The sequence below is a fragment of the Palaemon carinicauda genome, chromosome 21, assembly GCF_036898095.1.
Source record: "Palaemon carinicauda isolate YSFRI2023 chromosome 21, ASM3689809v2, whole genome shotgun sequence".
NCBI lineage: Eukaryota > Metazoa > Arthropoda > Malacostraca > Decapoda > Palaemonidae > Palaemon > Palaemon carinicauda.
The window spans coordinates 32,829,145-32,854,381 of NC_090745.1; the positions used below are offsets into that span (position 1 = coordinate 32,829,145).

The 25,237-nt window shown below is 35.8% G+C and overlaps 1 protein-coding gene across 1 annotated transcript; it reads left to right on the forward strand.

Annotated features, from left to right (window-relative positions):
- LOC137614821 (prolyl 4-hydroxylase subunit alpha-1-like) lies at nt 1–24,827 on the forward strand. Its single transcript, XM_068344485.1, has 7 exons — nt 1–108; nt 718–921; nt 4,316–4,557; nt 4,841–4,949; nt 5,384–5,498; nt 18,765–18,911; nt 24,449–24,827. The coding sequence occupies exons 1-7, from the start codon at nt 1–3 to the stop codon at nt 24,538–24,540; spliced, it is 1,017 nt and encodes a 338-aa protein (XP_068200586.1). The 3' UTR covers nt 24,541–24,827.
- The last annotated feature ends 410 nt before the right edge of the window (nt 24,828–25,237 follow it).

The window sequence follows — 25,237 nt, forward strand, 5'->3', positions numbered from 1 at the left end:
ATGAAGATCTATAAGTCAGTTATCAAGACCATACTATTATATGGGGAAGAAACTTGGGCACCTAAGAAGAAGGAGGAGGGACTGTTGCAAGGAAATGAGAGGAGAATGGTGAGATGGATTGCTTGAATATCGCTACTGGAAAAAGGGGGAGAGTCAAAATATTAGAAGAATGTGTGGTATATGTAATGTAAAAGATAAGGCTAGAGAACCTCGTCTGAGATTCCATGGCCATGTATTAAGAAAGGAAGAGGTGGGATGAATCAAGAGAGCTAAGAACATACCAGTAATGGGGAGGTGAAGTATGGGGTGTCAGTGGATTAGATGGATGGATGTGATGAGGAGGGATATGGGTGAACTAGGACTAAGGGAAAATACCAGGAATAGAAATAGATAGAGAAAGTTGACTTGAGCAGCCGATTTCGCTATTACAGTAGGACTAATAATATTTAAGGAAGATCTAAAATATTGGTAACACCAGAAAGTTTCCCTGCGACCTAAAGTTTGGCAATTGTAAACAACTGACTTATGGAAATATTGAAAGTCATAATAGTGATACATATAATAAATTTACAATCCCTGATGCGTGGTAAATCCTGTACAGTACCTCAGTTAGTTTCTAGTTTCAAAGTAGACCAATAAGCCAAACTAGTCTTAGTGGGGAAAGGAATGCTGTATCCTTCTGCCAAATATGTAAGTGCTATTTCTCCTCTTTCAAAGCACGACCAAGTATTGGAACGGAAAGGCTTCCGCACAAAGCAGCACAACACTCACCAGAAGCCGCTTGATAAGCAGCTAGCCAGAAAAAAAAAAAAAAAAAAAAAGAAGTACCACAATAAGCAAGCGATGGTTGTGGGGGAAGTTGGCTCACTAACTGAAGGTCAAATCCAGTACGTGAAGATCTGTCGAGGGGAGGACTTGAGGGTAACTATACTTCTGGTTGTTTGTTGAGTTTAAGAGCTAAGCTAACATTAAAACCCAGTTTGTTAGCAGAATAGTCATTAGATTTTGTCAGTTTAATGATTGAGCATCTATGGTATTCATACTTTAGATTTTTTAATTTAATCAAATATGTATCTATGGTGGTCTGAAACATGTCTAATTTAGAAAGTGTACAAGCCATAGCATTGTTGATAGAAATTATAAAAGTCAGTTTAACCCTGGATAGGTACGGTCCTCGGACACCCCTTTAAGGGTATACTCGGACGCGAACGACCCCGACGCCAAAAAAAATTCTTGAAAAATCAGTTTTTGCAGTAACCTCCTTTTTTCTTTTGCCAAAAAAAACTTCAATGAATGCTTAAAACAAATGTAAAGATAAATACTACTCATCTGCAGAAAAACTATTTATTATAAATATTTTAAAAAATTAAGTAGAAAAAAAAAAGACCTGACATAAAAATTCATAAAAAAAAAGTTTATACATATATACACAAATCCTTTTAGGAATTGATTCTTGAATGTTTAGGACACATCTGGATGTATTTTGGATGAAGTCAGACCCATGGAGGTGAAGATCTGAAATGAGAAAAAAAGGGTAACTTTTTTGGCCAAAAAAAATTGTCCAAATTTCATGAATTTTTTTGGGTACCCAAATGAAATAGGAAGTGGCTAATTTTTTTAGGGAATAAACACATGTTATCCTAAAATAGAAATATGTAAAAAAATCTTCATTATTTTGTAAATTACATTTATATCAGGGGCCATATCTAAAGGTAATTTTTTGAGTACTTGGAAATTTCGTAAAAAAATACATATATTTAATATATAATATGATATTTATGCAGGTAAAAATATACCAAAATATCACAAATTCTATAGGGAACAAGAATATATATAGATAGGGCAGCTTATGCTTCGGATATGTCCGCAAAATGGCCGCCAACCACACTGACTCAGACTCCCTAATCTGCCACTTGAAATGTAGGAAGGGTATGTCAATTTCAAGGTGTTATTTACTAATCTAATTATTATTGGATATGCATAAAAATTGTATGGTGGGTTGCTGGATAATTGTCGATTATTTTACGACTATAAAATTAAAATTCTGACCCAAAAAAATGTTTTTGAAGGGAAATAAAATCGAAAAAAAAAAATGTAAAACAATATTTTAGCTAAAAAAATTTGATGATATTCAATCAAAAAAAAAGTAAACAAAATTTTCCGACAAATAAACATCTAGAGGAATCATTACTCTGTGATAGTTCCTTAGTACGTAGTAATTTTGAAAGAATTGGGAAAAAACGAAAAAATGGCAATCACCGGAAAATCGAACACATACCTATATATACGCCATATCTGGCTAAAAAAAAAGATAGGCATGGGTAGCCAGATCATCTAGAAACACTTTCCAACACTATAAAAATATAAGTTTTGCGACACTACTTGCCAATTCCTTACGGTAACATGACTAAGCAAAAAAATGCAAAACAAATAAAAAGGGGCACTCGTGGAAAAATGGCCATTCTAATATACGGCATTTCAGAAAAAAAAAATTTCAGCCACGTGCTAGGCAAACCATCAAGGCATATTTTCCGACAAATAAACATATAAATGAAATATTACTCTGTGATAGTTCCTTAGTACGTAGTAATTTTGAAAGAAATGGGAAAAAACGAAAAAATGGCAATCACAGGAAAATCGAACACATACTTATATATACGCCATATCTGGCTAAAAAAAAAATAGGCATGGGTAGCCAGATCATCTAGAAACACTTTCCAACACTATAAAAATATAAGTTTTGCGACACTACTTGCCAATTCCTTACGGTAACATGACTAAGCAAAAAAATGCAAAACAAATAAAAAGGGGCACTCGCGGATAAAATGCCCAACATTCTAATATACGGCATCTCAGATAAAAAAAAAAGACATGCACGTGTTAGCCCAACCATCAAGGCACACTTTCTAACACATAAACATGAAAAAAAAATCAATAATATACGGCAATTCCTTACTACGTAGTAAATTTTTACAAATATTGAAAAAAAAAACAGAAATTGGCAACCGCAGTTAAATACCCAATATACCAATAACTACGTCGTATCTGACAAAAACAAAATCACGCATGGGTAGCCAGATCATCTAGACACACTTTCCAACATTAAAAAAGCAAAAGTTTTACGACACTATTTCGCAATATCTTACGGAAAAATGACTTGGCAAAAAAATTAAAAAAAATTAAAAAGGGACACTCGCGGTAAAATGCCCGACATTCTAATATACGACATCTCAGATAAAAAAAAAGACATGCACGTGTTAGCCCAACCATCAAGGCACACTTTCTAACACATAAACATGAAAAAAAAATGAATAATATACGGCAATTCCTTACTACGTAGTAATTTTTACAAATATTGAAAAAAAAACAGAAATTGGTAACCGCAGTTAAATACCCAATATACCAATAACTACGTCGTATCTGACAAAAACAAAGTCATGCATGGGTAGCCAGATCATCTAGACACACTTTCCAACACTAAACAAGCAAAAGTTTTACGACACTATTTGGCAATATCTTACGGAAAAATGACTTGGCAAAAAAATGAAAAAAAATGAAAAAGGGGCACTCGCGGTAAAATGGTCCTCGTGGTGATGAACGACATTTTAACTAAAAAAAAAAACATGCACATGGTAGCCAAACAATCCACCAAGACTTTCCACAACTGATAACCTATACAAGTTGCACCATTCTACGACAATTTCATAATACGTAATAACTTTGATAATTATGCAAACTACCTCAGAAGGGTAAACTCGGACGCGAACGACCCCGACGCGTCTCAGAAATCGGGGAAGGAGTACAGCTACAGCAATGCACATCTGGACACTACTAGAGCGTGTAGGGGAGACACCTCCTGCAGGTCGATCACCCACAAATTCAGTCACAGGGGTGAGTCACGTGAGAAAAACCTGTTTTTTTTTGACGCTCGGGGTCGCAAACGACCCACCGTACCTATCCAGGGTTAAGAGAATTAAGAATGCATCATTGTAATTGGTTACAGGCTATGGTAAGTGCAAATATTGCACAGCTTGTAGTTGCATAGAAGAATTTCTATAATGAATACTTAGTTAAAGAATTTTGTTTATTTTATGAACAATGAATAGCAATGAAGTTTAATGTTACTACATCCAGACTGCATATATATGCATATAAAACTGCTTATTTTGTGTCAAGTTTAATGTGCAGGAGAGTCATGCATGTTCACCCAATTGAAAAATGTATATGGCAATAATTATGGTCTTTCATATTTCAGAAACAACCGAATAGTAATAATAATAAAAAAACAACAACAGCATTTTGTGTTCTTCCTCAGGCCCCAAATATGACGTTCAACCTTTATTGTCGATTCATAAATAATAGTTCACCCCAATTTTTAATCGGCCTACTGAAGATGGAAGTCCACTCGTTATCTCCCCACGTCATTACCATCAAGGGCGTGGTGACGCCTTCAAAGGCCAAGGCCCTCAAACAGACGGCCTCTCGTTTCTTGGAGAAATCCAGCACCTTCAGATACAACGGAGAGAGTGAAGTTAGCTACCAGAGAACTAGTTCCACGTAAGAAGTAATTCAGTTATAGAATCAGAGAAGTGAAGATATGTAATTGAATTTCCTTCCAAAAGGATTAAAGTATATGTTGTCATTAAAAGCCAATAACAGCTATGAGCCTAATCTATACCTTATGTGGTGAACTGAGGGCCATACATTAACATTTAGGTTAACAAGTTTTTATGAAAAGAAACTTAATGAATATTTCATTATTACTAAACCAGATTTCCGTGCCTGTCTTCGCTGATAAAATTACACTAACTTAACCCAAATTTCTTCTTATACTTTTCAGTGCCTGGTTATATGAACACAATGACCATCACCTGCCTCTCCTCACTACTCGCATCGAAAGACTGACCGGCCTAAATGCAGTCCAGTACACTGGTAGTGAAACATACCAGGTAAGAGTAAAATGATCATGTAAATTTGGAAATTCTGAAGGTACAAAATACCAGTTGTGAGCCAAGTGCCGTGTCAGTGTCATGGATCGCTCGCCTGTCTGCCTGCAGTGCATAGAGTTATTAGAATTATAAATACAGTTAACTCCCTATTAACACGGTTCTGTTAACCCAGTTTAAAAGATACACGAGATCAAACATTCATAATTTTTATAATGACCTGCCAGCATCTGCTGACATCAAGAAAAAGACTTGGCCTATGAACAGGAGGACTGTATCCTTTTGGTACTACCCTCCCTAAGTTACATTATTGTGTGTGCATGTAGAAGAGATACACTAGACCTATGTTCTTTTCCCACCATTTTACTTTGCCATTGATAATGATAATAATATTCAGTGATGATTCATTACTGAAGCATTTGTGTAATACCTGACAGGTCGTAAACTACGGCATAGGAGGGCACTACACAGTACACCATGATGCCACAGTCTCGAATCTTACCTACAATCGTATGGCTACTTTCCTCATCTATCTCACCGATGTACAGCAAGGCAGTGTCCTTCATTTGCTTCATCATTGAAATCTCTATACTGTGCTTAAGGAATCACAAATTTGTTAAAGTCTCATAATTCCCTAAGATTGCCTAAATTGGTTACCCCCTTAGGTCTGCATGTAGGCCTATTTTGGAAAACATGTATATGAAGTTTTATGATATTAGAAAAGCATTCCTGATCTATCATAGGTTGTTCCTTGACTATACGAGGGGGGACCCAAAAGTAACCGGAATTGTCATAGAATGTTATTCAGCTATTATTACATGTTTATAGTCTTATCACCTTCAAAGTACTCTCCATTTGAAGCAATGCACCAGTCCAGACGTGTTTTCCACTGTTGAAAGCAGTTCTGGAACTCTTGTGAAGTTATTTTTTTAATGACTGTCGTTTTCTTCTTAACCTCTTCGACGTCTGCAAAACGTTTTCTTTTGAGGACTTTCTTCATTTGGGGGAACAAAAAAAAGTCACAGGGAGCAAGGTTGGGTGAATAGGGAGGGTGGATAAGTAGGGTCATGCCATTCTTGGTCAGAAACTGTCTCACACTCAAGGCGGTGTGCGCTGGTGCATTGTTGTGATGAAGCCACCACCCTCCACTTTGCCACAGGTCGGGGCGTTTCCGTCTCACGGAATCTCGCAAACGCTTCAGCACTGTCAAGTAAAGCGTCTGGTTAACAGTGTGACCTGTAGGAACGAATTCTTTGTGGATAACTCCTTTCACATCGAAGAAACAAATCAGCATCGTCTTGACACTGGACTTCGCTTGACACGCTTTTTTGGGTCGTGGTGATGTTGGATGTTTTCACTGGCTTGATTGCTGCTTTGTTTCTGGGTCGTAGCCATAGCACCAGCTTTCATCACCTGTGATGACCTTCGAAAAAAGGTCTGGATCAACTTCCAAGTGTTCTTTCAGTTCACGACAGGCATCCATTCGTGACTGCTTTTGACCGTCCGTGAGCAAGCGAGGCACCATTTTTTCTGCAACTCTTTTCATTCCCAATTCGTCGTTCAAAATTCGTTGGCATGAGCTCCAGGACACACCAGTCAAACCAGCAAGTTCATCAATTGTTCTGCAACGGTCTTCCAAGATCAGTTCATGAATTTTTATGATGTTTTCATCAGTTCGAGAGCTTGAAGAAACAAATCAGCATCGTCTTGACCCTGGACTTTGCTTGACGCGCTTTTTTGGGTCGTGGTGACATTGGATGTTTCCACTGACTTGATGCTGCTTTGTTTCTGGGTCGTAGCCGTAGCACCAGCTTTCGTCACCTGTGATGACCTTCGAAAAAAGGTCTGGATCAACTTCCAAGTGTTCTTTCAGTTCACGACAGGCATCCATTCGTGACTGCTTATGACCGTCCGTGAGCAAGCGAGGCACCATTTTTGCTGCAACTCTTTTCATTCCCAATTCGTCGTTCAAAATTCGCTGGCATGAGCTCCAGGACACACCACTCAAATCAGCAAGTTCATCAATTGTTCTGCGACGGTCTTCCAAGATCAGTTCATGAATTTTCATGATGTTTTCTTCTGTTCGAGAGCTTGAAGGTCGCCCTGAACGAGGCTGGTCTTCCAGTGACATTTGACCACTCTTAAAGTGTGCAAACCACTCAAAAACTTGTGTTTTACTCATGGCAACATCCTTGTACGCTGTTTGAAGCATAGCAACTGTTTCGGCTGCCGTTTTCCCCAGCAAAAAACAGAATTTCGTGGCAGCATGCTGCTCCTTCTTTTCAGTCATTGTAAAAATAGACAAAAAGGCGTGAGGCACTTCAAAACAAATGTTAACCGTGAAGCTATACGTGTTCCCACGATGACGCCAGTTAACATACTGATGCCTGGGGGTTTCCTCAGGTAGCATCTAGTGGCGGAAGCCTGAACTACTATGGGCTTGTCAAACAGAAAACTATTCCGGTTACTTTTGGGTCCCACCTCGTAGAAGATTTTGAAAGAATTATTCGTATAGCATTTTTTAGTTATGTGTATATTGTTAAGGAAGACTGAAGTATTATTTTTGTGCAAGGCTACATACTTCGTAAAACATTCAATCACAGGTGACTGTTGTGTTTTGCTTTATCATTTTGTTTGAAAAAGACAGTTTTGATGTTTGAAATGGAATTAGATTCAGCTCATTTTGGGGCATCAAATGATAATACAATTTTCATTTCCATATAAAAATATATTATAACCATTCATTTATAAAATCAAACATTCACAATTCCTCCAGAGATTCATCTTGCCGTAATTTAATACTATCTGACACTGACTTCAATCGCAGTACTTGAAGATATTACCATACACCTCAACGTCAATTCAGATTGAATGTCCTCTACACTGCATTTGATAAGAAGTTATCCTAAGATGGGAACTGATATACTTGTTACCGTGAACGTCATTAATTTCAGTAAGATTGAAAAAATAAATGTTTTATCAGAATAGTTTGTAAAGGCTCAATTTCTAAATGATTTACTTTTACTTCCACGTTCAAATGTCGTTGAAAAATAATAATGATTTAGCTTCAATTAAACTCTAATGTTCAAATATCATTTAATCTTAAAAGTCAAATTGCTTTATGAACATTTTATTGGGCTGTGAGAAAAAAGTTACCTCTGAATACGCACTTTTTTAGGGCAAGTACTAACGAGACTAACACGTGATGTGCAGAAAACAGTCAGGTAGTACTGTAATGCCACCCACACAGCGTTCTCATGATTTTCAGCCCCCCTTTTTTCCTTAGCTTTCATTCCTTCTCCCTTACTCAGACCATACCTCTTTCACTTTCCCAATAGTAATCGTACCAGTATCACTTACAGTTTAGTTATTTTGTGAATGTCTTCGAGAGTGTTCTTTGTAGAGTTGTGACCATGAGTTCTTTGTTAAATTATACCGGTTTTTCAACGTTAAGTTAACAATAACAGTACAGTAAAGCATCCAAACAATTGTCACCCACGATGAGTAAGAAAGATAATAAGAAGGAGACAATTATCATAGAGATAAAAAAATAAATGAGTGAGAAGTATGTTCAAGATACTCCTGTGGCAGGCCTGGTAAAATGTACAATTGTACAAATCCATGATTTGTATAATTCTGAAGAAAAAAAAAATTAAAGTAATTGATGCTGCAAAAATTGTGCCGATATTTATGAAACAGCTGCCACATGTTCTTGATAACATTGAAAACTTGCTTCTCATCTTGATCAATGAAAACCAGTTAGCAGGAGATATGATTACTAAGAATATAATTTGTGAAAAGGCAAAGTTATTGTACAGTATGCTGACCTTGTTAAAAAAGTTAGTTAAATCAGCAGACAAAGAAGAGTAAACATTCAAAGCGAGACTTTAAGGCAGCAGAGGCATTCATTGTAGAATTTAGAAGATTCATGGATTCTGAGTCTGCAGCAATTGTTCAACTGTGATAGACCAGTCTTTTTTGGAAGATGTTCAGAAAGACCTTCATTACTGCAGAAGAAAAGACAATTTTCAGTCATAGGCCCATGAAAGACCATTCAAACCTGTTGTTTTGTACTAATGCCAATGGGGATTATAAAATCAAACTTCTGTGATATAATTCTTATCGTCAGTGTATATATTTTCAACTTCTTAAGTATTTCAGTTATTCTCTGTAAGGATAAGGCAGGACCTCAATTTGTTATGTATCCCTTACAAAGGAGTAAGGAAAAGACGAGTGCTCGAAAAGAGATGTATTCTCTATCAATTGAGACACACTGATTTGAATTTTAGCAGTTTAACTGATGTATGCATGACATATGGAAGACGTCACTACAATAACAGAAATGGAGTTGAATATAAGTTGAACTAAACTAAAGTAATATACAACATTCTGATGTATCACGTTGAGAATCCACGACCATTTAAAAAGTACAGGGTGCAGAAGAAGCAACTGAACGTTATGTGGGGGTCAGACAACAAGGCTTAGGTGACTTGTAATTTGGTTTGTGGAATGGATTAATGAGATTTTTGGTCCTGGGGTAAAAAAGTACCCTATGGAGAAGAACCTCCAATTTCGAGTCTTGTTGGTTATATATATCTCTCCTGCACATCCTCCAGCCATTGAAAATAACCTGATTTAGAAGTTAAGATTCATCAGAATAAATTTCCTACTACCAAATACCTGTCTAATACTTCAAACCATGGACGAGCAGACAATCTCAAAGTTTAAGAAGCATTAAACAAGGCAATGTTCCAGTAATGCTTCGAGATCAAAGAAGGGACCAACCTCACCCTCCGAGAGTTTTAGAAAGAACATTTCCACAATATCAGCGGCCTCAAATTTATTGATAAAGCCTGAGGAGTCACTAACAGAACCCTCAATACTGCATGGAGGGAACTATGGCCTAAATACATTCCTGAACGTAACCTTGAAGGATTGAAACACATCTAGTGGGCAGTTGACAATGAAATTGTGTCCTTTGGCAAGACAATACATTAAGAACTGGACAAGAACGACATAAATTATCATCTGGACGAGCCTGGTGATCAGCTAATGACCAAGATGCTGGTGGAGTTGCATAAGGGCCAGCAACAAAAGGTAATGAAGGAGATTTCATGTGAGGAAGAGGGACAGCGTCAAACCTCTGACTTCACGAGACATTAGGGAGATTTCAAGAATATGGAAAACTGCAAAATTTTGTAGAAACCCATCACGCAGATAAGGCTTCAGGAGGGCAATCAGCGAACCTATGTACGGGCAATGTAATGTTGCATTTCCATAAATTCTTAAAGAAAAGGCAAAAACAGTCATCACTAGATAGGTTCCTTGTAAAAGTGGAATGTAAGAGTGCAATAAAAGACAATAAACTGTACAAAAAGCACAAATGAAGTGATTCACTTATTGAATTGTGAATGCCATTCAAAAAAGAGAACTCCTGATGTTTCACCAGAAACTCTCATAAAGGGAGATTTGTTCCTTAAATAACATTAAAAACCTTTGGTATATTATTTTAATCATTTGATTTAACAAAGAAATTAATCTATAGGGTGTCCCAAAATAATGTATGCACTCTGGATTGTTACAACTTGTTCAATTTATTGATATTAACGTGGAAAACAGATTCACAGGAGAGAAACAATACACATTTAAAGATTCTGAGAGTTCACAGTGAAAAAGTAAGGATACATGGGGCAATTTGAGAATGTTAGAAAAAACAGATCAACTCACATAAAGTGTTCAAACTGGTTGCCGTTCTGCTCAATACACTTTTCGCATCGTGAAAATATGGAACTACAAACTGTTAGTAGCATTTCTCTCGGTATCAGAGTACATTCTTCTTCAATTGCCTCTCTAAGTTCGTCAATTATTTTAGGTTTTCTGCTGCGCACGCTTCAAAATGTGATGGACGCTCGATTTTGGGATACCTATTTCATGTGACAGTTGACGAACAGATTTTCGTGGGGAATTGTGAACATTAGCAATAACATCTTGCTCTTTAGTTGGGCATGTCAATGTTCTTTTTCGTCCTGAATGTCCATTTCTCATGCACTGGAGGGTCCCAAGATTTTCAAAGTTATCTAGGATTCGTGAAATGGTGACGCGTGTTGGGGCATCTCTGTGGAACTTGTGGGATATGGTACTTTGGTAGGAAGTTCTATTAACCATAATAATTACCTGGAACATAGATGAACAATTGTTAGTAATTATTTCTCAGCTGATCCCATCTGTAGTCGTCAATTTTGGCTTGATGGGTAATAAGACGTTGGTATTCTTAAAATATGTTTAATGTATAAATGACTACATTGCTCTGTTTACTCTGTGACAGCTGACTCCCAAGTGTATATGGAGCGTCTTACACAATCTGACAAAACCAAAACATTGCTAAACAAAAGAGCATCGCTCTGAAAAGACTTAAATCCTACTCCAGTACAATTCATAAAGAATCACATCCTATCTTTGAGGTAATCAAATAATGTTTGAATCCTAATACCAAAACAAATCATTACTCTTATGTACAAAGCATAACATGTCTTATTCATGCAATATGATGCAATGTTGCGCAATACCTGCAACACTTGAAATAATATAGTACATTATTACAATAATACATAACAGTCTCCTCCCCCTTAACTTGACATTGTAAAAATCTTCATAAATCTAATCTCTCAGGGGGCTTTCCTCTGTTAATCCTATTAGGAAGCACTTTAACATCATCTTGTACTGGTACATGAATGGGTTCTGAATCTACATTGGATGTTGGACTATCTTGGTTAATATTTGACTCATTTGATCTAACTACTTCTTTAAGTTTCTCATCTCTAACATTCACATGCTCTACTGTCTTTCTGTTTAACCGCTGTAATTGATCAACATGACGTTTTACAACATTATCACCAACACGAACATCATAATGTAAATTTCCTATCTCTCTTACAATCTTTCCTGGTACCCACTTCTCTGGAGTGTTGTACGATCTTACCATGACATCAGACAAAGGTAAAAAATGTCTTACATTAGGAAGCTTTGCTACTTGTTTATACCCTTTATCTTCTAAATCACTTTGCAAACTTGGATACAACAAATCTAACTTACACCTTATCCTCCTCCCCATCAACAAATTTGAGGGTGCCACGCCTGTTGTGCTGTGCAGCGTTGTTCTATAAGACAATAAAAATTTTGACACATGCAAAAATATATTACCTGAATTTGCTTTTCTACACTTCATATTGTGTTTAAACGTTTGGACAAATCTTTCAGCCTCTCCATTAGTAGATGGATGATATGTAGCTGAAAATGTATGCTTTATACCATTGACATTACAAAATTCTTTAAACTCTTGTGAGGTAAACTGTGGACCATTATCTGTAACAATTCTTTCTGGAATACCATGCGTTGAAAAAATTTGCATTAACTCTTTTATTGTGGCGTAAGACGTTGTTGTCTTCATTGGGATAATTTCTGGCCACTTACTGTAAGCATCTACTACTATCAAAAACAAATAATTAAAAAAAGGACCTGCAAAATCTATATGCGCTCTTTGCCATGGATACCTGGGTAACTCCCACGGGTGCATTCTAGCAAATTGAGGATTGTTCTATTGCATAACACAATTCATACAATTCTTTATATAAGATTCCACATCTTTATCTACACCTGGCCACCATACAAAAGTTCTCGCAATTGACTTTGATCTTACAATACCTTGGTGATCAGCATGTATTTCAGACAAAACCTTATTTCTCAGTGAATTAGGAATAACTACCCTTGAACCTCTCATCACTATTCCTTGTGTTACACTCAGTTCATACCATATATCCTTATACGGTTTACAATTTTCCTCCTTTCCACATAAGTCCCTACCTGTCATTAAACTCTCCAAAACCTTACTAAGTACAGTGGAACCTCTACACACGAACGTATCTACATCCGAATTTTCCAACATCCGAAGTAAAATTCGAGCAAACTTTTGACTCTACACCCGAATTTTATTTTGACACACGAAGTAAACATTACGCCATTGAGCGTCGAGTGCTCAGGTCTCTATTCTTGTGTGTATCGTGTGGTTGTCTTCTGTTTGGTCTGTTATTAACAGTGCTTATTTTCTTCCTTTTCTCACATTTCCTTTTTGATTTTACCTATAATCATGGTGCCTAAGAAGCCAAATTTCAGTACAGGAAGAAGGCAATTCTTTCATTAGAATTGAAGCAAGTAATTATAGAAAAACATGAGAGCAGTGTGCATGTGAGTGATATTGTATGGCTAAACAATATGGCTGGAATAGGCCTATGATCTCGAGGATCATCAAGCTGAAGGCAGCCATTAAAGCAAATAACCATCAAAGGGGTTCACCATTATTACAAGACATCGTAGCAATACCCTGGAAGAGATAGAACGCCTTTTGTTGATAGGGATAAAGGACAAAGAGATTGTTGGCAACGATCATTTGTGGGAAGGGCCAGCGTGATGAACAGAAAGAAAGAAAAAAGTGAAGCAAAGAAAACCATGATAGCATTAACAAGCTCTTTTAAATAAGACTTCTCTCTTTTTCTGTGTCTCTCTAAACATAGCATTAACATGTTCTTTAAATAAAATCTCTCTCTCTCTCTCTCTCTCTCTCTCTCTCTCTCTCTCTCGTTCTTCTTCGCTGTTATAGTGTTAGATACGTCTATTATTTTTTTTTCCGAGAGAGAGAGAGAGATTAAACAAAAATGTGTTTAGAGTACATATGATTTTTAACAGCGTCAACGAGTTGAAAAACAATTAAATGTAACTAAGAAAGTAATAACAGCTAATCTGAATTCCTTTATTAACTAAAACAAATATTGATACAAACACACTCGTGTGCGTATGCACAAACACACACACACACAGGTGCAAAAATTGCTACGCAGTAAGAGAGACGGTCGGGGAGGAGGTAGAGATGGTGACTGCGATAACATACCGTAACTCGTCACTGAAAGTGATGAAAATAAAAAATCAAAATAAAAAGATGTAAAAAATATGAAATATAAAAATAAAAAAAAAATAATTAAGCTAAGTTAGATTAAAATTTCCGTAGTGTAAGTTACGGTATGTTATCGCAGTCACCATCTCTACCTCCTCGCCGATCGTGTCTCCTCGTGCGTGTGTGTGTGTGTTTGCGCATACGCACACGAGTGTGTTTGTATCAATATTTGTTTTAGTTAATAAAGGAATTCAGATTCACTGATATTGTTTTTTATTAACTGTCTTTCAACTCGTTAACGCTGTTAAAAATCATATGTACACAACACATTTTTGTTTAATCTCTCATTTTTGTTTAATCTCTCTCTCTCTCTCTCTCTCTCTCTCTCTCTCTCTCTCTCTCTCTCTCTCTCTCTCTCTCAGAAAAAATTAATAGACGTCTCTACACTAACAGTGAAGAAGAACAAGAGAGAGAGAGAGAGAGAGAGAGAGAGAGAGAGAGTATTTATTTAAAGAACATGTTGACACCATGTCTACCTTCTCGCCGATCGTCCGTCTCCTGGCGTAGCAAATCTTACACCTGCGTTGGCCTGTCTCTAAGGTAAAGTGGCAATAAAACACATTTTTTATTCATTATTTCTTTATAATTATCTTTTTTACATGCTTCTTTCATATTATGCAGTTATTTTATTGTTATGTGTAATTATGTGTAGCCATTTATTAAGGATTTATTATGGGTTTTTAGGCTGAGGTACGAATTAAATGAATTACCATGTATTCTTATGGGAAAATTTGTTTCTACATCCGATCATTTTCTACATCCGAAGTTGGTTGTGGAACGAATTAAATTCGTATGTAGAGGTACCACTGTACTGGGTCTCTCTTGGTACTGTGTGCTACATCTTTCGCAGTTATTGGTACATCATATACAGAAATTAACAGAACACTGTCATCATACTCTTCTGGAGCTTTGTCTACGGGTAATCTGGATAAAGCATCTGCATTACCCATATTTGATGTTGGACGGTATTCTATATCATAGTGGTACGCTGCTAACGTAACTGCCCAACGTTGTAGTCTTGCAGCCACCAACGTAGGTAAACTTGCTTTTGGACCCAATATTGCTAATAAAGGTTTATGATCTGTAACAAGTGTGAACTTTTTCCTACCATAAAGATACATATGGAATTTTTTAACTCCATAAACTAATGCTAAACCTTCCTTTTCTATTTGAGAGTAATTCCTTTCTGCCTTGTTCAATACTCTAGAAGTGAATGCAATTGGTTTTTCTGTTCCATCTGGCATTACATGAGATAATACTGCACCTAAACCTATGTTTGATGCATCACATACTAATTTGACTGGTAAATCCATTTGATAATGTATTAAGAATGTAGGTGATGTTATTTCTTGCTTGATTCTTTCAAAAGATTCCTGACACTCTTTTGTCCACTTCCATTCTACACCCTTATTCAACAGATTATACAATGGATGTGCAATTGTAGACAAATTCTGAATGAAATTCCCATAAAATGTTACTAAACCTAGAAATGATTGTAATTCCTTAACATTTTCTGGCACTTTTGTTGATTGTACAGCTTTAATCTTCTCTTTAGTTTTGTGAATACCCTTGCCATTTATTACAAAACCTAAGTATTCCACTGAATCAACTTCTAAAATACATTTGTTCTTATTTACTCTAATATTATGTTCCTTCAACTTCTTCAGAACTGTTCGCAATCTTTCTCTATGCTCGCTTGTGTCTTTACCCGCAATTAAAATATCATCTATAAAAATGAATACTCCTTGCATTCCTGAAAAAATCTTATCCATAGTTTGTTGCCATATAGCTGGACTACTTGCAACTCCATAAGGTAATCTCTTTGGCCTAAACAAACCTAAGGATGTATTTACTGTACATAATTCTTGTGAAGTTTCATCCATGGGAAGCTGTTGAAATGCTTGTCTTAAATCTAATTTAGAAAAAACACTGCATCCTGACATAGTTGCAAACATGTCTTTCGGATTTGGTAAGGGATGTTGAGCTACTTGCAGTTGTGGATTTAACGTTACTTTGTAATCTCCACATAACCTAACCTGTCCACTTTCCTTCACAATAGGAACTAATGGTGTAGCCCAATCTGAATATGTAACCTTTTCCCAGGAACCTTCACTTTCTAATCTCCTGATTTCTGTTTCAACTGCAATTTTCAATGCATACGGTACTGGTCTCGGAGCAAAAAATTTAGGAGAACTGTCAGGTGTCAAAACTAAAATTGCCTTTGCGTTCTTTACTGTACCTATTTTATCTTCAAATACGTCTTGAAACTCTGATATGATGTTATCCATAGGTATTTCATTTTGTTTTCATCTTGTCTACCTGCAACTTTCAAAATACTAGGCCAATCTAACTTCAAATACTGTAGCCAATCTAAACCTAGCAAAGTTTGTCCATTACCTTTTACTACTGTTAATGGCATTCTTTCTAATTTCTGTTCTTTGTACTGTACTTCTACGTTCGAAGCACCTATTACCTGAATATCAAAACCATTATAACTTTTCAAAACTCTATTTGTACCTTCTAATAACAAATTAGGAATGCTTTTAGCCATTTTCTCAGACATAATTGATACATCGGCTGCTGTGTCAACTTGCATCAAAATTGGTTTACCATTTATGATTACTTCTACCATGATATGTTTCTTTGCACCTTTGTTGACGGAATTAATGCGAAACGCAAAATCAGTTTCTGAACTAACCTGATTATCATGAACATTTTCCGCATTATTCTCTTGACCCATAGTATCAACTGTAGCATTTATTTTCTTTGCGTACTGTTTAGGGAATCTACAAGCAGTTGCAAAATGACCCATCTTTCTACAATTCTGGCATGTCTGTCCAGTAGCAGGGCATTTCTTTGCTTCGTATGCAAGATGATCAGTTTTATCACACCTAAAACACTTGGGTTTTTCCTGTTGTTTCTGTGTATAAGCCTGATTCTGATATTTATGAACATTAGTGTTAGGCACTTTTCTATGACTAGGCTTTGTTATATTCCTTCTCTGATTCTCATTGGTTTTCCACTTAGAACCTACTGTATTAATTTTAGAATTTTCCATTCGATTGCTTGTAGAACTACCTATTATGTTACTTTGCCTATTTGATGTTTCTAAAGCTCTGCCTGTTATCAATACCTTTTCTAATGTTAAATCTTTATCTTGCAATAATTTCTTTCTTAGCTCTTCTGATGTGCAATGTGCAATTACTTGATCTAAGATAACATTTTCTAACTCTAGAAATTCACATGAAACGGCTAAATTCTTTAGTCTAGTCACAAATGCATCTAAACTTTCATTTTCTTTCTGATAAGCCTGCGCTGAAAACTGGTATCTTTTAAAAAATTTATTGACCTGAGGAGCAAAATATGTGGTAAGAGCCTTAATTGCAGCTTCAGTTGTGTCATCTGTAGGCTGCAAAGTCTTAAACACTTCCCGAACTTCCCTACCTGCTGTATGAAGTAATAATGCCTTCTTTTGGGCATCCTTCATGTTCCCTAATGCTTCTAAATAAATCTTAAATTCCTCACACCACTGTTGCCATCGTGTTGCAACAGAATTGGGCTCAGCAGTGATGCTGAAACCTTTTGGGTGTTCTATATTAAAAGGCATTTTTATTGCTTACAATAATAACAGTGGTAGGTTAAGCTACTGTTCTGCAGTCACAAGTGTACTTCCTACCTACCTACCCAACTTTAAATTTCACCCTTTTGTGTATTTGATGAAATTCCTATTCTGCTGCTGGTAAAATCTTCATTGGGCGATTTTACTCTTGTCCCCTGATGTACATACGATCTTCTCTTGTGCTGGCCGTCCTTCTCCCTGCTTGTCCGTCGTCCTAAACGTCGCCAGTGTGGGATATGGTACTTTGGTAGGAAGTTCTATTAACCATTATAATTACCTGGAACATAGATGAACAATTGTTAGTAATTATTTCTCAGCTGATCCCATCTGTAGTCGTCAGTGTGGGATATGGTACTTTGGTAGGAAGTTCTATTAACCATAATAATTACCTGGAACATAGATGAACAATTGTTAGTAATTATTTCTCAGCTGATCCCATCTGTAGTCGTCAATTTTGGCTTGATGGGTAATAAGACTTTGGTATTCTTAAAATACGTTTAATGTATAAATGACTACATTGCTCTGCTTACTCTGTGACAGCTGACTCCCAAGTGTATATGGAGCGTCTTACACAATCTGACAAAACCAAAACATTGCTAAACAAAAGAGCATCGCTCTGAAAAGACTTAAATCCTACTCCAGTACAAATCATAAAGAATCACATCCTATCTTTGAGGTAATCAACAAATGTTTGAATCCTAATACCAAAACAAATCATTACTCTTATGTACAAAGCATAACATGTCTTATTCATGCAATATGATGCAATGTTGCGCAATACCTGCAACACTTGAAATAATATAGTACATTATTACAATAATACATAACAGAACTCACTCGTAAATCGTCTTTGCACTTCAGCTTTATTTCCACATTTCTAGAATGTTTTCCGAACAAATTTTTTTTTGCTCAAACGTAAGCACAGTAGTCGTCATTCTTACTCCAAAATCAAATCTGAAATAGAAAAAAAAAAGTTTAATAGCTATTCAAAGTCATATAGTGTGTATACATTATTTTGGGACAATCTGTTATAATCATAGATGTGATTTTATCATTCATTCATCTATTTTACTTATCGAGTAGGTTACGTAAAAATAAGTTTGATCAATTTCAATTGATGGATATACTTGATTATTTTCTTACTTTAATTGTTCACAGGTTTATTTATTTGTTTGATAATTTTCCTTCTCGCCAGGAGGTTCGACTGTCTTTCCATGGCTGGGTTTTGGCGTCAAACCAAGCAAAGGAATGGGCCTCCTTTGGTACAACATGAAACATTCTGGAGTTCGAGACGACATGTTACAGCACGCAGCTTGCCCAGTCCTCTTCGGAGACAAATGGAGTAAGATTTATTAATTTTCTATTCTCATAAATGTTTCTTAATTACATATTGTTATGTATTATTGTATATAATGTACTATATTATTTCAAGTGTTACAGGTATTGCGCAACATTGCATCATATTGCATGAATAAAACATGTTATGCTTTGTACATAAGTGTAATGATTTGTTTTGGTATTAGGATTCAAACATTTGTTGATTACCTCAGAGATAGGATGTGATTCTTTATAGTTTTGTACTGGGAGTAGGATTTAAGTCTTCTCAGAGCGATGCTCTTTTGTTTAGAAATGTTTTGGTTTTGTCAGATTGTGTATGACTCTCCACATACACTTAGGAGTCAGCTGTCACAGAGCAATGTAGCCATAAGATATTAAACTTATATTTTAAGAATACCAACGTATCATTAAATCCCACCAAGAAAAATTGACGACCAAAGATGGGATCAGCTGAGAAATAATGACTAACAATTCTTCATCTATGTTCCAGGTAATTATTATGGTTAATAGAAACTTCCTATCAACTCATACTTAAAAATTGACGACCAAAGATGGGATCAGCTGAGAAATAATTACTAACAATTCTTAATCTATGTTCCAGGTAATTATTATGGTTAATAGAAACTTCCTATCAACTCATACTTAAAAAGTGGCAACGCCCAGGAGGACGAACACACGCAGAAGAAACATTGGGCCTTATGTAGAAGGACGGCCAGCACAAGAGAAGGTCCTTATGTATATTAAGGGACAAGAGGAAAATCGCCCCATGAAGATTGTACAAAAAGCAGAACAGGAATTTCATCAAACAAACAAAACAAGAAAGGGTGAAATTTAAAGTTGGGTAGGCTACAAAACAGGTAGGAAGTAAACTTGTGACTGCAAAACAGTAGCTTAACCTAATCTAGGTATTAAGGTAAGACTCAAAATGCCTTTTGATATAGAACATCCCGAACGCTTCAGCATCACTGCTGAGCCCAATTCTGTTGCAACACGATGGCAACAGTGGTGTGAGGAATTTAAGATTTATTTAGAAGCATTAGGGAACATGAAGGATGCCCAAAAGAAGGCATTATTCTTCATACAGCAGGTAGGGAAGTTCGGGAAGTGTTTAAGACTTTGCAGCCTACAGATGACACAAGTGAAGCTGCAATTAACGCTTTTACCACATATTTTGCTCCTCAGGTCAATAAATTTTTTAAAAGATACCAGTTTTCAGCGCAGGCTTATCAGAAAGAAAATGAAAGTTTAGATGCATTTGTGACTAGACTAAAGAATTTAGCAGTTTCATGTGAATTTCTAGAGTTGAAAAATGTTATCATAGATCAAGTGATTGCACATTGCACATCAGAAGAGCTAAGAAAGAAATTATTGCAAGATAAAGATTTAACATTAGAAAAGGTATTGATAACAGGCAGAGCTTTAGAAACATCAAATAGGCAAAGTAACATAATAGGTAGTTCTACAAGCAATCAAATGGAAAATTCTAAAATTGATACAGTAGGTTCTAAGAGGAAAACCAATGAGAATCGGAGAAGGAATATGTCAAAGCCTAGTCATAGAAAAGTGCCTAACACTAATGTTCATAAATATCAGAATCAGGCTTATACACAGAAACCACAGGAAAAACCCAAGTGTTATAGGTGTGGTAAAACTGATCATCTTGCATACGAAGCAAAGAAATGCCCTGCTACTGGACAAACATGCCAGAATTGCAGAAAGATGGGTCATTTTGCAACTGCTTGTAGATTCCCTAAACAGTACGCAAAGAAAATAAATGCTACAGTTGATACTATTGGTCAAGAGAATAATGCGGAAAATGTTCATGATAATCAGGTTAGGTCAGAAACTGATTTTGTGTTTTGCATTAATTCCGTCAACAAAGGTGCAAAGAAACATATCATGGTAGAAGTAATCATAAATGGTAAACCAATTTTGATGCAAGTTGACACAGCAGCCGATGTATCAATTATGTCTGAGAAAACGGCTAAAAGCATTCCTAATTTGTTATTAGAAGGTACAAATAGATTTTTGAAAGGTTATAATGGTTTTGATATTCAGGTGATAGGTGCTTCGAACGTAGAAGTACAGTACAAAGAACAAAAATTAGAGAGAATGCCATTAACAGTAGTAAAAGGTAATGGACAAACTTTGCTAGGTTTAGATTGGCTACAGTATTTGAAGTTAGATTGGCCTAGTATTTTGAAAGTTACAGGTAGACAAGATGAACACAAAAATGAAATATCTATGGATAATATCATATCAGAGTTTCAAGACGTATTTGAAGATAAAATAGGTACAGTAAAGAACGCAAAGGCAATTTTAGTTTTGAAACCTGACAGTTCTAGATTTTGTGCTCCCAGACCAGTACCGTATGCATTGAAAAGTGCAGTTGAAACATAAATCAGGAGATTAGAAAATGAAGGTTCCTGGGAAAGGGTTACATATTCAGATTGGGCTACGCCTTTATTCGTATTGTGAAGGAAAGTGGACAGGTTAGGTTATGTGGAGATTACAAAGTAACGTTAAATCCACAACTGCAAGTAGCTCAACATCCCTTACCAAATCCGAAAGACATGTTTGCAACTATGTCAGGATGCAGTGTTTTTTCTAAATTAGATTTAAGACAAGCATTTCAACAGCTTCCCATGGATGAAACTTCACAAGAATTATGTACAGTAAATACATCCATAGGTTTGTTTAGACCAAAGAGATTACCTTATGGAGTTTTAAGTAGTCCAGCTATATGGCAACAAACTATGGATAAGATTTTTTCAGGAATGCAAGGAGTATTCATTTTTATAGATGATATTTTAATTGCTGGTAAAGACACAAGAGAACATAAAGAAAGATTGTGAACAGTTCTGAAGAAGTTGAAGGAACATAATATTAGAGTAAATAAGAACAAATGTATTTTAGAAGTTGATTCAGTGGAATACTTAGGTTTTGTAATAAATGGCAAGGGTATTCACAAAACTAAAGAGAAGATCAAAGCTGTACAATCAACAAAAGTGCCAGAAAATGTTAAGGAATTACAATCATTTCTAGGTTTAGTAACATTTTATGGGAATTTCATTCAGAATTTGTCTACAATTGCACATCCATTGTATAATCTGTTGAATAAGGGTGTAGAATGGAAGTGGACAAAAAAGTGTCAGGAATCTTTAGAAAGAATCAAGCAGGAAATAACATCACCTACATTCTTAGTACATTATCAAATGGATTTACCAGTTAAATCAGTATGTGATGCATCAAACATAGGTTTAGGTGCAGTATTATCTCATGTAATGCCAGATGGAACAGAAAAACCAATTGCATTCACTTCTAGAGTATTGAACAAGGCAGAAAGGAATTACTCTCAAATAGAAAAGGAAGGTTTAGCATTAGTTTATGGAGTTAAAAAATTCCATATGTATCTTTATGATAGGAAAAAGTTCACACTTGTTACAGATCATAAACCTTTATTAGCAATATTGGGTCCAAAAGCATGTTTACCTACGTTGGTAGCTGCAAGGCTACAACGTTGGGCAGTTACGTTAGCAGCGTACCACTATGATATAGAATACCGTCCAACATCAAACATGGGTAATGCAGATGCTTTATCCAGATTACCTGTAGACAAAGCTCCAGAGGAGTATGATGACGGTGTTCTGTTAATTTCTGTATATGATGTATCAATAACTGCAAAAGATGTAGCACACAGTACCAAGAGAGACCCAGTACTTAGTAAGGTTTTGGAGAGTTTAATGACAGGTAGGGACTTATGTAGAAAAGAGGAAAATTGTGAACCGTATAAGGATATATGGTATGAACTGAGTGTAACACAAGGAATAGTGATGAGAGGTTCAAGGGTAGTTATTCCTAATTCACTGAGAAATAAGGTTTTGTCTGAAATACATGCTGATCACCAAGGTATTGTAAGATCAAAGTCAATTGCGAGAACTTTTGTATGGTGGCCAGGTGTAGATAAAGATGTGGAATCTTATATAAAGAATTGTATGAATTGTGTTATGCAACAGAACAATCCTCAATTTGCTAGAATGCACCCGTGGGAGTTACCCAGGTATCCATGGCAAAGAGTGCATATAGATTTTGGAGGTTCTTTTTTAAATTACTTTTTTTTGATAGTAGTAGATGCTTACAGTAAGTGGCCAGAAATTATCCCAATGAACACAACAACGTCTTACGCCACAATAAAAGAGTTAATGCAAATTTTTTCAACGCACAGTATTCCAGAAAGAATTGTTACAGATAATGGTCCACAATTTACCTCACAAGAGTTTAAAGAATTTTGTAATGTCAATGGTATAAAGCATACATTTTCAGCTACATATCATCCATCTACTAATGGAGAGGCTGAAAGATTTGTCCAAACGTTTAAACACAATATGAAGTGTAGAAAAGCAAATTCAGATAATATATTTTTGCATGTATCAAAATTTTTATTGTCTTATAGAACAACGCCGCACAGCACAACAGGCGTGACATCCTCAAATTTGTTGATGGGGAGGAGGATAAGGTGTAAGTTAGATTTGTTGTATCCAAGTTTGCAAAGTGATTTAGAAGATAAAGGGTATAAACTGGTAGTAAAGCTTCCTAATGTAAGACATTTTTTAACTTTGTCTGATGTCATGGTAAGATCGTACAACACTCCAGAGAAGTGGGTACCAGGAGAGATTGTAAGAGAGATAGGAAATTTACATTATGATGTTCGTGTTGGTGATAATGTTGTAAAACGTCATGTTGATCAATTACATCCGTTAAACAGAAAGACAGTAGAGCATGTGAATGTTAGAGATGAGAAACTTAAAGAAGTAGTTAGATCAAATGAGTCAAATATTAACCAAGATGGTCCAACATCCAATGTAGATTCAGAACCAATTCATGTACTAGTAGAAGATGAGGTTAAAGTGCTTCCTAATAGGATTAACAGAGGAAAGCCCCCTGAGAGATTAGATTTTTGAAGATTTTTATAATGTCAAGTTAAGGGGGAGGAGACTGTTATGTATTATTGTAATAATGTACTATATTATTTCAAGTGTTACAGGTATGGCGCAACATTGCATCATATTCCATGAATAAAACATGTTATGCTTTGTACATAATTGTAATGATTTGTTTTGGTATTAGGATTCAAACATTTGTTGATTACCTCAGAGATAGGATGTGATTCTTTATAGTTTTGTACTGGAGTAGGATTTAAGTCTTCTCAGAGCGATACTCTTTTGTTTAGCAATGTTTTGGTTTTGTCAGATTGTGTATGACGCTCCACACACACTTAGGAGTCAGCTGTTACAGAGCAATATAGCCATAAGATATTAAACTTATATTTTAAGAATACCAACGTATCATTAAATCCCACCAAGAAAAATTGACGACCAAAGATGGGATCAGCTGAGAAATAATGACTAACAATTCTTCATCTATGTTCCAGGTAATTATTATGGTTAATAGAAACTTCCTATCAACTCATACTTAAAACATATGCCTGTAGAAAATTGTATTCTTCTGTGAGATTCTCATAGCAATATTGTCTTTTTCTAGTAATTAACAAATGGATAACATACGGTGGCCAGTTAACCAGAGTTCCTTGCACAATCAATGAGGAAGACCAAGTACAACAACCTCTTACATAAGACCAGCACTCAAGATTAGTAGTGTGACCGTGGTGTTTGAATAGTGATCAGTCCAGTGAATAGTGTGAAAACATAAACATGAACTAGAACCATTGATCCTGCTCATAACACTATATATTCCTCCATCAATCAGCTGTTGGCGCAGTCTTAGATTTGGGACACAGGAAGGGCCTAGGCTTCGAAGTTACCACTATGTGTAGGTTATTATTGAAAAGTGTTCCAGATATTCAGTGATTAAAACTAATGAACTTTTAGCATTTGTGACATAAGTGAGGAATGCATGCATCATCTTCAAACGCAACATAATAATAATACAGATTGTTTAGAGGCAAAATTGTGTTAAATTAATCAACTTGACAGTAAGAAAACATGTAGTCACAAAAATGTATAAGTGGTGGAGCTTATTTTCTTGTTTGTGTAATATACTCAAAAGTCAAAAACTGTTTATATGGGTAAATATATCAGTAAATGGGAGGAAATGAAATCCTTTATACAAATGTGTATCATTTAGATTTCACTCTCAAGTCCTCATCTACATATGCTAAAAAAAAAACTGTTTTTCACTGGCCAACATTCTGCAAAGGGTATCTTCAAGAATGCTATAAGGAGAAACCTATTCAATCTTAGTGTGTTATATTCAATAGTTTTTGTCGTTTAAGTTGATTAAAGTTAGACGGTGGTTACTGTGTGTGCAGCA